The 15,925-nt window shown below is 41.0% G+C and overlaps 1 protein-coding gene across 1 annotated transcript; it reads left to right on the forward strand.

Annotated features, from left to right (window-relative positions):
• Positions 1–6,122: 6,122 nt before the first annotated feature.
• LOC117575199 (mitochondrial 2-oxoglutarate/malate carrier protein) lies at positions 6,123–7,474 on the forward strand (the record flags this gene model as incomplete). The annotated part of the gene is made up of 1 exon (XM_034259316.2): positions 6,123–7,474. A coding segment is annotated over one exon (1,029 nt), but the record flags the coding sequence as incomplete, so codon positions are not given.
• Positions 7,475–15,925: the final 8,451 nt, after the last annotated feature.

Here is a 15,925-nt window from a genome sequence, read left to right on the forward strand (position 1 = left end):
CGCGGCACAAGAAGATGGGCCAAAGTAAAAGTGTTTCAGTTCCAAGTAGCAGATAGTGGTCGGACTGACTGACTAAATTTATAGAGCCAGTGCCACATCAAGTTGCAGCCACAGCAGATTTCAACTTTTTATCTGAATCTGGCTTTAGTTACAAGTTGAAGCCACAGGCAGATATTTAGGCACAAAGTGGCTTAGTTGTTGAGGACATGACTGAGCTGCTTTTAATTTATATGACCAAAAAATGTTTGACACACAGACACATCCAACACAAGTAAACACTAACACACCGGTAGCCATAAATTTGCCAGGACTTAATCAGAGCAAGAATATGTGGCGTATACTTAATGCTACCTGTGGGCGTATTACCAATCAATACTACCACGCATAAAAACCTGTCTTCAGCTGACATACAACTAAAGGGCGTAAAAGCGACTGGCCAACGATTAAATTTTGTGATTAAAGTGAGTTAGAGTATATAAAAGATAAGGGAAAACTTAAAGAGTATAAAAATGCAAGATGATATTGATCTATTATATCAGATGAGTTATCTATATGCATATATTATTATTAATACATCAAACCAATAAACAGTCGCCGGACTTGAATAACAAGGCAGCAGAGTAGAGCGTACAACAATGGACAACAATATAAGAATACAAGTACTCGTCCACATAATTTCTCATTGAGCTGATGCGAATGTAATCCCCATGCTGGGCTAAGTGGAGCGGCGGCTAAGCAGAAGGGCCACTTTCACTTGGTTGGCCACCAAACACAATAAAACAGCGAAGAATACAGTGCAGACACACACACACACAGAGGGAGCTCTAGTTCTAGTTTGAGCTACAGGCGACAGTGTGTTTTGTACTCGAGCATTGTGTCCTTGTCTACGGAAGCGCATTGTCAGCTCCATTAATGTTGATTATACGTTAATGTAAAAGAGCTCAACCAACTGGCCAGTGGGACAGCGCACTCGTGAGTTGTGAGTCGGGAGTCGGGAAGAGACGGGACGGGAATAGATACGCCAAGGGATACATATACATACATACATTCAATGGGTGACGATAGAATAAGGCGAGGGACGAGGCCGCAATGCAATTTTCCTGTGCTTTGCAGCGACTTTAAATGGCGTCGAAAAGTTTTGTGCAAAGTTTTAATTTGCATTTTAGAACGTGCCCGGCAGGTAGCAGTGGTGTGTGCGCTTCGGAGCCCCAGGACCCCGTGTACCCCAGGGATAATTATAATGCCATTAGCGTGTTTAGCCCACAATCAGATTTAGTTGGTTAGTTGGTTATGCTTCAACCGCTGAGCTGGATCCGCACAAATTGGCTCAGGCCATGCTTATCCTGCGTCTCACTTTTCCACCATTTTGCTTTTTCGTATTTTTATTTTCCTTTTTTTTGCGAACATCCCATTGGCATGCAAATTCTAATGGAATGCTAAATGTTTATTTTCGCAGCGAGGACTGTCAAGTGACTGGGCGTGGCACTAGCCACAACTATTTTGTCGCATTTTGCATATTGCAAATGGCCAAAGGACAACATGCGCCCGCAGCCAGAGCCAAACAATTTGGCTCCTCTTCTCTGGATTGTTGCGCCACTTGAAAGTTATTTGAACCCGGTTGAGGATAACACAACGTTCCCCTAAAGAGAGAATGCGACTGAATGGAAACAAATTGAAAGCGCTCAACGATGTTAATTCGCTAAATATTGGGCTTTAATTCTTAACATTTATTGGCATGTGTACAGAAATTATGAAGGCTTATAAAAAGCGTAATAATGTGTGAAGTATTATTTGCAAAAGAAGCGAAAATGCTTTAGTTTTGCTTTCACAACAGCAACTACTCAATGTGCTTTGATTTTGTTATTGTTTTCATTGTACAAGTCCCTGAACTTAACCTTATCCTTTTGACTACCCATCTCTGTGCTTGAAATATGCGTTTGTTTCTGTTTCTGTTCTATGCACTTGGCTTGGCTTGGCTTTTGTGCTGGCATTTGCTTTCAGTTAAATGCCATTTCTCGGTCAAGTGTGCAATTTGGCGGCACTTTAAGGCCCCACTTGTATTCGTAATGCAATTGCAGAATATTTGTAATTTTCGATTTGGCAACAGTTTGCTCAAAAAGAAGAGCGACCTTTGTACAACAAAAAACAAAAAAAAAAAAGGGAAAATAAACCTCAAGGATCTTTCTTTACCGAACGCTGCGCCCAGAATAAATCCACAACGTGGTGTGGACTGAGAAATGAACTTATTTTCGTGAGCCAGCGCACTAAAATCTTCCAGTCGATTTGTATTCGTAACTTTGTCGTTGACGCTTTCGCTTGCCATGCTGCCGAAAACTGGTCTCGAAAAGCTGAGCTTACCTGGGACTCAGATTCGGATGCGAATATGCTGCAGATGGTGGGTGGGTTAAGTGAGTGGAGCTGGCATTTGCCATAACGCATCACTAAACGGGCTGCACAAAAATAAATTTCACAGGTTGCAGATGAAACTTGCTGGCGGCGTTTATATGAGTTTTGTTTGCCTTACTACTTCCCCCTCTCCATACACACACACACACACACACACTGCTATCCACCTAATCCTCTGCCTTCTCCTCCCGCCCGTCCATGCGACGCTGGCACACTGTTAAAATTAGCAAGTGACGCGGGTGCCGACGCCAAACTGTTGATTCAACTCGGCTTTGTGTGCTCAACGACGAGAGATTCTATAACGAGCGACCTTATCATTTTAGCATTTCACACAAAAGCCACACATCTCCCGGGCTACCTCGTTCGCTTTCTGTGCCTGCTTGGCTGGTTTGTTTTGCTACTGACTCTGGCTCTGCTCCTGCTTGGGCTCTGCTTTTGGCCCTGGTTGGCTGCTTCAGTCCCTCGGTGGCATTGCCAGTGCGCCCTGGTTTGATCTGGATGGAACGTTGCCGCACATGGATTCATTCAACTTTACGCTAATATCACATGCTTTGATTACAGCAGCGTGAAATTTTATTGATTGGCCAGTTAACGTCACATGAATGATGAGCCAGCCATCGCCCCAGAGGGGGATCCAACCAATGAGTACAGCGAGTAGCAGTCTGACGACAACACAAGAAATATTGGTGACAGCGCTATCGAAAATCTTTAGCAATTTATAGCTCAACTGAAAGATACTCTCTAGAATATATTCATTGGAGTATACTCTAATATAGTTCGAATTTGATATCATTATTTAAATCAAATAGGCAATAGAGAATAGCTTGAATTTTATGTGTCGCAAACTTTACGACTAAGTCGATCATGCTCAATTTTATTTACCCCGAACAGTGGCTTTGTCGATGGCCATGTTAAACGTCCAAGCATTCAATTTCACTCACAATGTCCTTCACACTGAATGCATATGTGTATTGAAAGTGTCTGTGTGTGTGTGTTAGTGTATCTGTGTGTGTGTGGTGCCGCCTTCGCGACCATATTAACTGTCAGTGCTGATGGCACTGGGACAGTGGCATTGGCTCCGGGCCCTTTTGCTTCGAGCCACTGTAGTTGCGGTACGAGTAGTTTTATCTATATGTAATGTAGTTCCTTGTTCCATCTTATACTCATTCCCTTCCCCCTCTTTTCACCAGGTTGACAGTTCAAGATATTCGTTTTGTGCTTCTGCAGCTTCTTCGTTTGATTGCTTACAATGCTGCTGTTGCTCCCGTTGCCGGTTCTCATTGATGCCGTTGTCCTTGCTCGTCCTCGAATTCTTTTTTACAAAAATACGAAAATCCCTCTCAGAGGCAGAAAAATGTCGTTGTCGCTAAAATTCAATTGAAATCGCTTCAGCTTCAATGGCAGGCAAACGACAGGCAATCTGTTGAGTCTCTCTGATTGAATGAAGCGCGAATGCGCGAAATGCGCTTCGTTGGTTAAGTGCCGGGACGAATGATGATTGAATGATGTCGAGATATCTGTGAGCTCACACGATATGCATACTATATACGATCGCAATCAAAATCAAAATTACTTCAAACAATTGTTAATTTTGAACAATTAGAGATTAATTTGTATACAACTTCATCCAGTAGAGAATTAAATGGAAGCTACAAATATTGTTCGTTATTCCATTTAGAAAACTAATGCCACCTATATAATTCACTGCAAATATTTACAGTTGCGTGTTGGCAATCAAATTTTGTGATATTTGTGGACTACAAAAGTGTGTAATTTCTTGCGTTCAACGGATGAGTGTAAAAAAAACAGTACATCTTACTTATAACATATAAACATTAGTTATCATAATGTTTACAGTCTACGAGGTGTTGTGTTTGCTAAAAGTTACAAATTAATGTTTATCGTTTGTGCATGAAATTTCTATACCTTTATAATAAGTAATATTTTCAAAATGAAATTTTAAAATATGTTATTTTAAAAAATGTTAAAAATGAAATAGATTACAATTATTTATCTAAGAGCCTTATTTCAAATAATTCTAGCCGATAGGTTAAATTGACATATCCCAATTCTATTGTATTAATTATGAGCATCTTGCCAAGTAAACGATAACGAAAAGGCAAAAATATACCCCAAGTATTATTATATTGTTTACTCTTGTGTATACGCAATATTTCGACATATTGCGCATAACTATAAATATTTGCAAAGAGAAACATTCTCAGGTAATTAAATTTCTAATTTTTTTCCGCAATATGTAGATGTAAACAAGACTACTTATTCTATAGTTATATTATGAATACATTTTCTATTCGCCTCATATGAACAATAGAGGGTATGAATAGAACTACGAAATCTGACCAGATATATCACATCAAAACAATCATCAAAACGTTGTTATTCTATTAGCAACAAGCTGTAAAAAGAATCAAATAATCGATGGTATGCACATATGTATTTATAATTGTTGATTAGACCAATTACGATAAAAAGGTGGCAAAAATATCTACAATGCGTCGTGATAAACAGACCATAAAGAGAGGGTCTAGGTAAAGGCAATTATGTGAAGATAACAAACAATATACTATAGAGAATAATATCTATAAATACATATGTACATATGGTAACAAATTTTGTTTGAACTCAATAGTGAAGGTGAATATATCTAAATTAGTTTTGTACTTGTAAATTTGAAAGGCATAGCAAATGATTTAAGCAAACGTTACAAACTCTCAACTGTGTTCAAACAACAAACAACACCAACCACCAACCAGCTGTTTTCCCGTTTAACAACACCGTCTCTTGCTCACAGTGAGAGCAGCTGAGAGAAAAAATGTATGCCATCGCTTTGCGCAGAGTTGCCAGCCATTTTTCTGTGCTCGCTAATGTTGCTAAGCATATTATATGGATAAGATAACAATTTCATTTTCGAAAACGCAAATCTCTTTTAAGTATAGCAACTTTAAATTAAATAAAGAAATATGTGATAAAGATAAGGATTTAAGGAAAAAGGTTTAATTAAAAAGGCAGTGAAGTAATCTGATAAAATCCGTTTCCGTCAATAATGCATGCGGCTGGCAACTCTGTTGCGCTCTCGCGACGGCGCGAACACGTCATCAGCTGAGCAGCAACTACAAGAAACTATGGATTGTTATTGTTGCAGTGCGTTGTGTGCTCAATTCCATTGCAATTGCGATTATACGAATAATTGTAATTGTGTAACATTCCGTCGTACAACAAATTGCGATTCGCACAGTGTATGAGATAGTGATTGTGCTTGTGATTGCACGAAAAACGGCGCCTAAATTTAGAATCAAATCTGTGACGACAACAATCACGCACGCATACGTCCGTGACATTGATTCACATTCAAAGAGGCAGAGAGAAAGCGGCTGTTTGGCTGGCTGGTGTTGGCGAAAAAAGAAACAAAGCTAAAATAAAACGAGGAAGCGTCGGCGGCGGCCACTGGCAGTAGTAATCAGCTGCTCGCGGAAAAACAACAACAAATTTCATATTAATTGCGTCAAAGGAAGGCATGTGCTGAGCATTATAGGAAATTTTCACGCATTGCCAGCAAAAAGATCGGCCAGAACGGAGCTAAAACAGCACAGCGCAGCACAGCAAACGGCAACGGCATCGCAGAGCAGTGAATGCAGTGCAGCTCAACTGGAGGCAACTGGATTTATAATTGAACGACATTCGACGTCACCGATTAAAATCGTTTTGTGTTGTGTAATCAAATAGGAAAAAGTAAAATTATTCGTGATGACTTCAACAGCGCCAACAGCTCCTCCAGCAGCAGCACAGCTGCTGCGCCCGCCAAGAAGACGCCACCCAAGTCCATGAAATACATCATTGGCGGTGCCAGTGGCATGGGCGCCACTCTGTGTGTGCAACCTCTCGATCTGATCAAGAATCGTATGCAAATCGCCGGTGCTGGCAGCGGTAAGAAGGAATTCCGCAATTCCTTCCATTGCATTCAGACTGTAATCAGTCGCGAGGGACCTTTGGCCTTGTACCAGGGCATCTCCGCAGCTCTGCTGAGGCAGGCGACCTACACCACCGGTCGCCTGGGCATGTACACCACGCTGAATGAGGAGTATCGCGATCGCTTCCAGCGCGATCCCAATGTCATAGCCAGCATGGCGATGGGCACGATAGCCGGAGCCGTGGGCGCGTTCATTGGCACACCGGCTGAAGTGGCTCTGGTGCGTATGACCTCCGATGGACGGCTGCCCGTGGCGGAGCGTCGCAACTACTCGAACGTGTTCAATGCTTTGGTGCGCATGACACGCGAAGAAGGAATAACGGCACTGTGGCGTGGATGTGTGCCTACCATGGGCCGAGCTATGGTGGTGAATATGACACAATTGGCCAGTTATTCGCAGTTCAAGACATACTTCCGCACTGGACCCCTGAAGATGGATGAGGGCATCAAATTGCATTTCTGTGCCAGTATGTTGAGCGGTTTGTTGACCACAATTGCCTCGATGCCGCTGGACATTGCCAAGACGCGCATTCAGAACATGAAGACCATCAACGGCAAGCCGGAATATCGCGGTACGATTGATGTGCTACTCCGTGTCATCCGACAGGAGGGCGTCTTCTCATTGTGGAAGGGCTTCACGCCGTACTACTTCCGTCTGGGACCCCACACCGTGTTGACCTTCATTCTGATGGAGCAGCTGAACCAGGGCTTCAACAAGTATGTCCTGGGTGTGGAAAAGAGTGGTTCGGGACTCTAAAGAAGAGATCTGCGGCCTTTGGAGAGCAGTGTGTGTAATGTTTTAATTGTTAGAGTTGTATCGCCAATTGTTATCACTGTTAAACCCACTGACAACTGCATATATTCCAAGCACCAACTCCGAAGATCTAAATCAATTTAACGACAATACGAACGAGCATGAGACGATGGTATAGCTGTTGTACATACTTATATAGAGTACAGATATATTTAGAGCATTTAAATGTCGGAATTCCGGTGACAATATTAGAAAATTACAAGTTGTATCAGTTTTATATGAATTAAGCGAAAAGTGGATTCTCAATAAAGCACAATATATTGCAATTTTACTGACCAAATGTCTAATTACATCCATATACTATAATGCTGAACACGCCCTTTGGTGTTGGGTCAAATATATTTTTTTTTTTTTTCAATTTTTGCATATTTTTTACCACCCACCCATTCGTCTAGCTACCAATTGCTAAACCCGCTATGATAAGCGTTATCATTTGCCGTGTTTCTCCAGTGCCCAAAGTACAATGATATAGTCTGAGGTTTCAGCTCTCTCTTTCACCGGGGGTGTTGATAACAAAACATTGATAACCCTCGAGAATAAGCCAACTCTTATGTAATGCCAAAAGCCTGGAGCTATGTTAATACTAGATACCCAACTGATTAGATTTAATCATAGCGGGTCATAAAAACGGACAGCATTCAATAAGTGTTTGCTGATGATAAGACTGTGCGAAGTGTAAACAACATATTAACAGAAGTCTGTTTGTGGAGCATTCTGTTAACCACAACAAGTGAATCGACTGTTAACAGCAGTGGATCATCTCTTAACAGCAGTGGATCGTAATGAGCGCAGCGACTGTGGAACAAATTGTTAACAGTTGCATCAACTGAATATGAGAAAGCAATTTTGGTAAGCTAGCCATTTTTTATGATTCTGTCAACTAAAAAGAGGGAAATTGTTTAAAATACATGTTTTTCATTGTAATCTAAATTTATATTTTAAGTTTTATTTTTGACTCCGTTAATTCAATTTTGTTGTTAACAGAATAAACATTGTTAATCTATACTAGTGTGCAGTATTTATAATTAATTCACATGAAATTATGACACATTAAATTGAATTATCAAAAAAGTGTAAATTGGCGCATTGCGTTTAATGTTCCATCAAATTGGTTAAAAAGCCACAAATTTAAATTTAATCAGATGACAATTTAAATTAAACTCTTATTTAATTCAAAAAGGCAATTTCATTAGCCATCGCATCTTTGTAAGCATTAGTTAAATTGTAAATTTTATTTATTACGCAGAAGCAGTAAAAAGAACAAATAGCTTATTTCAAAAGTTAAGGAATGGCGGGCATATTAGTTATGTGAGATAATAAACAACTTTAATCAAATTTTCATAAAAGAAATGCATGGAAAACTTACCAGTGGATCGATGTGGACTATAATATCAGAGTATTAATTATACAAACCATATCCAACTTAATATTTAAACTACAGTTAAAATCGATTTGCAGGGTATTATCTGTTCGACTCTTTGCGTTGCCCTTTTTTTAAGTTTGCTAAGCGAAGCGTTACAGTTTCCCAAAAATTGGAAGCGAGAATTATGCCCCGAAGGCGAAATAACGGAAGCTGACTTTGGCTTTGGCCACAAGCGAGCATCGCATATTATACTCATTTTATTGGCCTGCGACCAGACAGACGGCAGCTGCTTGGAGCCCGGCGCTTAACGGTTGGCTTTAACTTGAACTCATCCTGCCGCCAAATAGTATTTGTGAAATAAAATTTTAGCGCTGTGCTCCGCGTGTCTCCCCAACAATCTTTGCAGCTATAAGTAACAAATCAAAAAGTTTATCTCATAAATAAATGAAAATAAAAAGCTTTTTTGCTGGCGGGCGCACTTAAACGAGTTCTGCATTTTATTAAACACTTGGCTTTTATTTTCGGTTGTTGTCTAGGACTTTAACTTACGTACGCTGCAAAATTTAGATGATGTTATCCTTTAGCTTTGCAACTTGAACTGCTTCCTGGGGCACAATTAAAATTCCTTCGCACACACATACACACTGAGAAAGCACTTTGAGCAGTCAGCTTTGAAACGGACTTCAATGATCAAGAAAGTGACGAGGCATTGCTTTAATGGCCCTCTCCTCTTTGCTTTACTGTGACTTTATGGCATTTGCACTATCCATTTGCTGATGGAAGGACCTTGGCAATTGGTAAACAGTTTTCACAGTCATTCTGACCCATTGCATAGAGGACATCAATGCCACAGAATGCGCCGTATTTTGGCATATTGCAAATCTGTTTAACATGCGCTTTTAATTAACACTCGCAAAGAGAGTCTGCCACTCATCGGAAAGTACACCCAACGTCCCACGGATCCACGTAAATGTAATTTAATTAACGTGACTATGCCACACACGCATTGAATGTCCATTGAATGTCCACGTCAATTCCCAGGGACTCGCTCATAGTTAGGCTCGTTAAAATGTGGCTCAGATTTCTGTTTAGCCAACGGACATTACTAGCTGTCTATTAGTGCTCGATATACCCTAGCTAGAGGGTACAGCAATTATTGCAGTTAAAGTCAATGTATAGATTCGATTACAGTCCGGGAAAATAATTGAATACTCTTTTCGAGATTTGTTGAACTTCACTTTAAATCACAATTAATTTAAATTTCCTCTTAAAGGGCATTCGATTTTAGAGTTTTGTATTTCACTATTGAGTCGAATTCGATTTTGGAAGCACATCGATAGCAACGCTAAACCAAAAGCGAGAGAATAGACAGTTTCTGGCTGAATAACTGCGGCCGCAGATGTTTTTTTTATTCTTCCTTTTTTGGTGTAGCATGGCTCATAATTCATCGCACTCAGTTAACTGGATGGCTGGTTAGTTGGCTAGCTGGCTGAAAGGATGGCGGTCACTTGCCTGTCGCTGGCCATTTGCCGCTTGGGCTTGCTGTTGCTGTATTGTTTTCTCTGCTCTGCGCGTTTTTGTTACGTTAATTGCAATACGATGCTCGACGGACGCCGCGACGTCGGCCCTGGGCGCCAAACTAATTGCTTTTGCCGACGCGCAACTTTTTTGCATTTATTATCATGGAATTTATGAAAGTACGAGTATTTAATAATGGCTTATACACAATGTACGCGTATTTTACACCAACTCTATATCATAGATTCGTCACGAGCACTGCGAAATTCTCTTCTGTCCACAGTGAGGAGCGCGCAACATACGCGCCATGACCGTGGAGACAACCTAAACGGAAACGGAAATGCAGAACAACTGCTCTGTTATTGTGTTTTGCTGTTGTCGCCGCTTGTCGCTTGTTGTCTGCTAGCCATTTTTTGCACTTCTATTTTTGTGTTTTGCTTGCTTTTTTTGTTTTAGTTTTTTGTCCAGTTGCCATCCGTCGAGTGCGCCGTCAACACAAGCAAACCTCCCTAGGGCTTCCCAAACCGAAACTAACTGTACCCATTCCAAACGAACAATTTTGTTAGCAACTTCCGTTTTTCCCATTAGCCGTGTACATAACGTTTAACTAGCTCTTGAGATTTAGTTCAGCAAACTTGAAACTAGACAAGAGAGCTTGCTGCAAACTTTGCTCAGTCTCAAAAACTTTTAAATTGATTAGCATGTAGTTACTAGTCACCCATCTTAGCCCTATTTGGCTATCGCTCAGCTAACCCACCCAAGCCCGTTAAGAGGCAAGTGGCTGGCTGCATTTCAATTAGCCATCTCAGTGTACAGTGTAAGATGCATAGTGAAGACCCATCGCATGCTTAATCTCTTATGCTCCGTTCGTAACGAAAGTTTGGCTACAATTTCCACGGAAATAATGTAACCAAGACGATAACGGCTACTTATCAATAGAAATATTGAATGCCTAGAGTATTTATTTAGCTTTTTCTATTAGCAAAAATTTGTAGCATACTTTAAGGCGCAACACTTTTTCTGCATTTAATGCGACCTGTTGTACGGAAGGAATAAAATGGAGAAAGAAAACTATTTATTGTTACGACTGAAAGGTGAAGAGTTTTGGCTTTTTATGCTAAAAAGGTGCTTAGATGATTAATGGATTGATTTAGCAGCGGGTTAAAAGGGTAACCCCAACAGCCTTTAACCCATTTCACACTTCTCTCACTCTAGTTTAGTGGCTTGAAAATAAAGCTGAGATGATGCGTGTAGAAGAAGTAATTGCAAATATATAGTATATACTACACTTACTTATTATAGCCACAGAAAACTCCCGCAGAGAACCCATTTACTTCAAATTCCCCCTATTCTGATGTCGAAAGCAACCCTTTCCTTTTACTCGGCTGCTTTATTTATGCCACAAAATTAGCTGTAACTCCAACTTAATGAAGCAGCATAAAGGAATCGATGTGTGTATGTGTGTGTGTGCTTGCTTGAGTGTGAGTTTGACACAATTTGTCATTTGTCAAGTTTGGGTTTGAAGCGAATGTATGCTCGAAGGGCAGAACCAAACCCATACAAATTAAACCCTATACCAAATGAACTTTTTTATTAACTGGCAAAAGTTTACAGCATGCGCACATTTTATTAATGCATTCTCGAATCTTTATTATTTGTATAAAGTCCCCTTTCCCCTTTACTGCGTGTCCGTGTCCCATTGGCTTTAACTTTCAATTGTCTTTGTTTCAACTTTGGCTTTGATATTCCTGCTCTGGCAGATTGACTGTCTGAAAGTTGCGCACAGAAGAGAACTTCTCACATTCAATTCCAAAAATCCCTCCCAGTCCTAAGCACACACACACACACTCACACACTTCCACACGTCTCCTGCTCTAGGCATTCGCTTAATCCTGCTGCTCGTGCTCTTTATTCTGGTGACATTTAAAAGTGATTTCATTTATTTTTATTACACTGCAGCAACGCTTATGTAAAATGCACTTTAATTTATTTAATTGAATTCAATTTGTAACGAATTGCGAACGAGAACGAAAACGAGTCTGACCCTGTGTGCTTACTGTCTGTGTTTTTTTTTATTCGCTCCGGCTTTCTGGATTTATTAAAGCATTAAATTGAAGACTTACAGTTTAGTGTCGAAGCGTAGAGTTTTACGAGAACAACAACAGCAACAAGGAGGAGTGGCAGTGTCAATGTCGTTGTTAAAGCTGCGGCTGCCCTTTGCCATTGTTGTTGTAGCATGTCGCTTGATGTTGTTGGCCCTGTTGTTGGCAGAAGACCAGCACCAGCAGTAGCAGCAACAGCAGCATCAGTGGCTGAGCCAGGACCACGACATGTACGTGATTGCCATGGGAGGCTACTGCAACAGCGGGCGGTCCTTGGCTGGATTCTGGCTGCCTTTGCCGTTTGGCCAGCTGAATGAGCCTGTAATTTGTACTTGCATTCATGAACCAGCGTGTTTTCACTCACAATGTCTGCTGTTGTCCGTATGTTTGTATTGTTATTGTTTTTGTATGTGTGTCAGTGTGCGTGAAGTTATTCAACACAAATACAAAAAACACAGAAAAAATGCCGAGGCTGCTCCCTGCCAAGGTCAGCTCAAGGATAACGCATATTTACGTGTTGCCCCCTCAAACTTCGACACTTTACGGCGAGCTGCTGTTGCTGTTGCCGCTGCTCCCTGTGATATTTCATGCTTTTGTTTTGTCGCTGCCTCTCAAGCGCACGCACAGCACGACACACACAAGCTTCCTCTCTCCCTCACACTCTGATGACACAAAAGAGACACACAGCTATATTGTATGGGCGTTTATCTGTATATTATACTTGCCTTTTTTTTCAATTTTATATATTGCAAAAGCCGAGGAAATGGCACATGTTTGTGTGCGTGTTGTGTTTGTGTTTGTCCTGATGCTGGCGATAATCCACTGATGTCATTTATTTGGCTCGCTGCGTCGACACCTCCTCGTATGCAGCAAATGCCCTTACCACACAAAAGTTCACATCACATTCACATTCACATCCACATTACCAGCACCCACACCCAAACCCACATCCACATCGTCTCATCGCCTCATCGTCATCTCGCCATCGTCATCTGGACAAGCTACACTTTATATCGCAATATCTCTATCAACAGCTTGAAGCTCACAGAATTGCTCACTGACGCAGAGTGAAATTTACGCTTCAATTGCAAATTGCGTGCGTGATATTTAGAACAATGTGTTGCCATCACACCCATCGCTTTCCCAAAAAATAAAATAAATACAAAAAAAAAAAAAAAAAAAAAACAACAAGAAAGAAACCCAACCAAAAAACACCAAAAGAAAAGCCAAAAAGGCCAACTCCCTCAACAATAACACTCGCTTTTTCTATATATCGATGAAATGGCTGAGACCTAGTTGAGTGTCAACCTTTGCCCACCTACGCATATCCATATATGGCCATCTTACTATACCCTGTCATTTAAATTTGTGTTTGAAGTGCTGCTTAGTATGATGAACTACATATTGTGTAAGGTGTTAGAAATACAATTCTAATAAAAGTGGTTTCAATTTTAAATAGTTACCTGAGATTACGGTGTATTTTTTCAATTATCCTTTTGCTTACCTAAGTATATCCATGCGTTATTGCTTAACTATATTAATTCATTCCTGAGCAAGTTTAATATTTAGTCTCAAGAAATGTATTCAAAGTAAATACGATTCCCTTCTATATAGTTTCATGCTTAAAGGGCATTTCTCCGTCGTTTACTTCCTGCTTATGGCAATCCAAATTGTTTTATTTTGTCAATTTTTATGGCAACATTTAGTCGACCTGTGCTGCTGCTCTGACAATCATTCAAACGGCTTCTAATGACGCTGTGCTGGGCGTGTGCATATTTATAAATTGTTAAATATAAGCCATGGCTCCCAAGCATAATGGAAATTGGCCCAAGCTGCGAGAGCATCCTACAAAAATAGCAACGCATTGTGTATAGATATGGAAAATCGGTATAGAACACACAATAAGGCTGCGCTTCAATTGCCCCATCGAGCTGAAGGTGGCTGCCAGAGGAAAGTGTGGAGGGGAGGGGACATCAGCCAAGGGCATTGATGATGGCTGGGGCAAGTTAATGTAGAGCAGCATTTGGTGGGGAAAGAGCAGTTGCAACACGAAGCGAGGCAGAAGCAGAAGCAGAAGCGGTCTCTATACAGTTCATTGAATTTGACTTGTTGTTTGTTTTATTTCCAGACGCGCTTTAATGTCGTTTATATTTACACAATTTTGGCCCCAAACGTCGCCTCCATCCGCGTCTGCCTGATGGGAGCAATAGCCAAGTGCAATCGGTGCTTTGTCTAGGTTCTTCATGCCATCGCACACCACTCACATTGAAAATGAGTGGATCGATAGATTTATTTTTCAGTTTAAATTTTTTTTTCTCTTTTCACATTTCGCTGTACAGCATGCCTTCCTTTTACGACAAGGACACGGCATCCGCAAGCAATAACTCCTTGGAAGGCTTTTGTGTTTGCGCATTCGCCACAGTTCATCAATTTGTTTAGCATTTTTATGCGCTCTGCCAACGCGAAATTGTTTAAAACGAGCTATATTGATTTAATTAACGTCTCTTAAATGCTCTCCAAAGGCATCCACTTCACTCCTCTCCACTCCTCCACCCCGCGCAGCACAACGTCAACTGCTCCACTTGGCCACTTTGGAAACATGCATATTCAATTGCTCTCAGGACTGAGCACTGAGCGTTTGCATGCTCCACTTTCTGCTGTAACCAATTTACGGGTTAACTAACACACAAAACAGAACGCTAAAAAAGCACTCTTATTAAATTTGTGTGCACATTTAGAGTATCGTAAGGCAAGTTTAACATTTTCTGTGGATTCATTTAGTTGACTCTGTGCGAAAGTTGTTTCACATTGCATCAATCAAGTCGGAAATGCTAATCAGCGTTTCTTAACTCAGCTGTGACAAACAATTATCATTTCATGTGCAATAATATATTTTATCTACGCAGTTATAGCAAAAGTGTCTCGCGCGTTCCTTAAAACGGCCATGAATACGATTTATGTCTATAATTAAACGCATTATGAACTAGCGAGGGGTTAAGGGTGTGTGTGTGTGAGCTGCTTTGATAGACCAAAACACACACAGTCTGAGCCAAACGAGCATAAGCTACAAGCAATAGTGATACTAATAGCAACCGCATATATCCTTAAGCCCTCCCTTCCTTCTCGGAATATGGCAATGGCCCGAGGGGCTAGACAATAACACCCGCGCATTTGGCTGTTTGGAGCCAACGGAGCAACAAAGTCATCAGTGGAGAATGATTGTGTTGTGCCCTTCCATATTGGCAAACAAATTCGCTGAACGTTGAACGGCTGGAGAAGCGCAGCGCAGCGAACTCATCCGTCCGCAAATGGTAAAAACCCCGCCAAGCCCAGAGACAAGCACGCGTTTCGGTTCATTAACCAAACCCAACAAAAGAAGCTAAGAAAACAAAACCAAAGACGAAGGCGAACAAACTGTAAGGAACTAGCTGCAAAAAGGAAACAAAATTACCAGCTAGCAAATAAAATGTTGTCGAGGGTTCGACGCTGCTTCAAATTTAGTTTCTTTCAGTGATAAGTAAGCTGCCCTTCGTCTCCTTCTCCATCACCGCCTTCGCCGACCGTTTCTGTCCTTGCTGTCGGTGTCCTCAATCCGATATTCTACTAACGCTCAAAATGCTTCTTGCAGTTTGCGATGTGATGGCCCCTTGTGCTATGCAACGTTTCTTTTTTTATTAGTTCTGCGCTTATCCGCCATTTTGGCAGTCGTTATTTGGCTGATTACGGCAAGGACA

Source organism: Drosophila albomicans, chromosome 2R (genome assembly GCF_009650485.2).
Source record: "Drosophila albomicans strain 15112-1751.03 chromosome 2R, ASM965048v2, whole genome shotgun sequence".
NCBI lineage: Eukaryota > Metazoa > Arthropoda > Insecta > Diptera > Drosophilidae > Drosophila > Drosophila albomicans.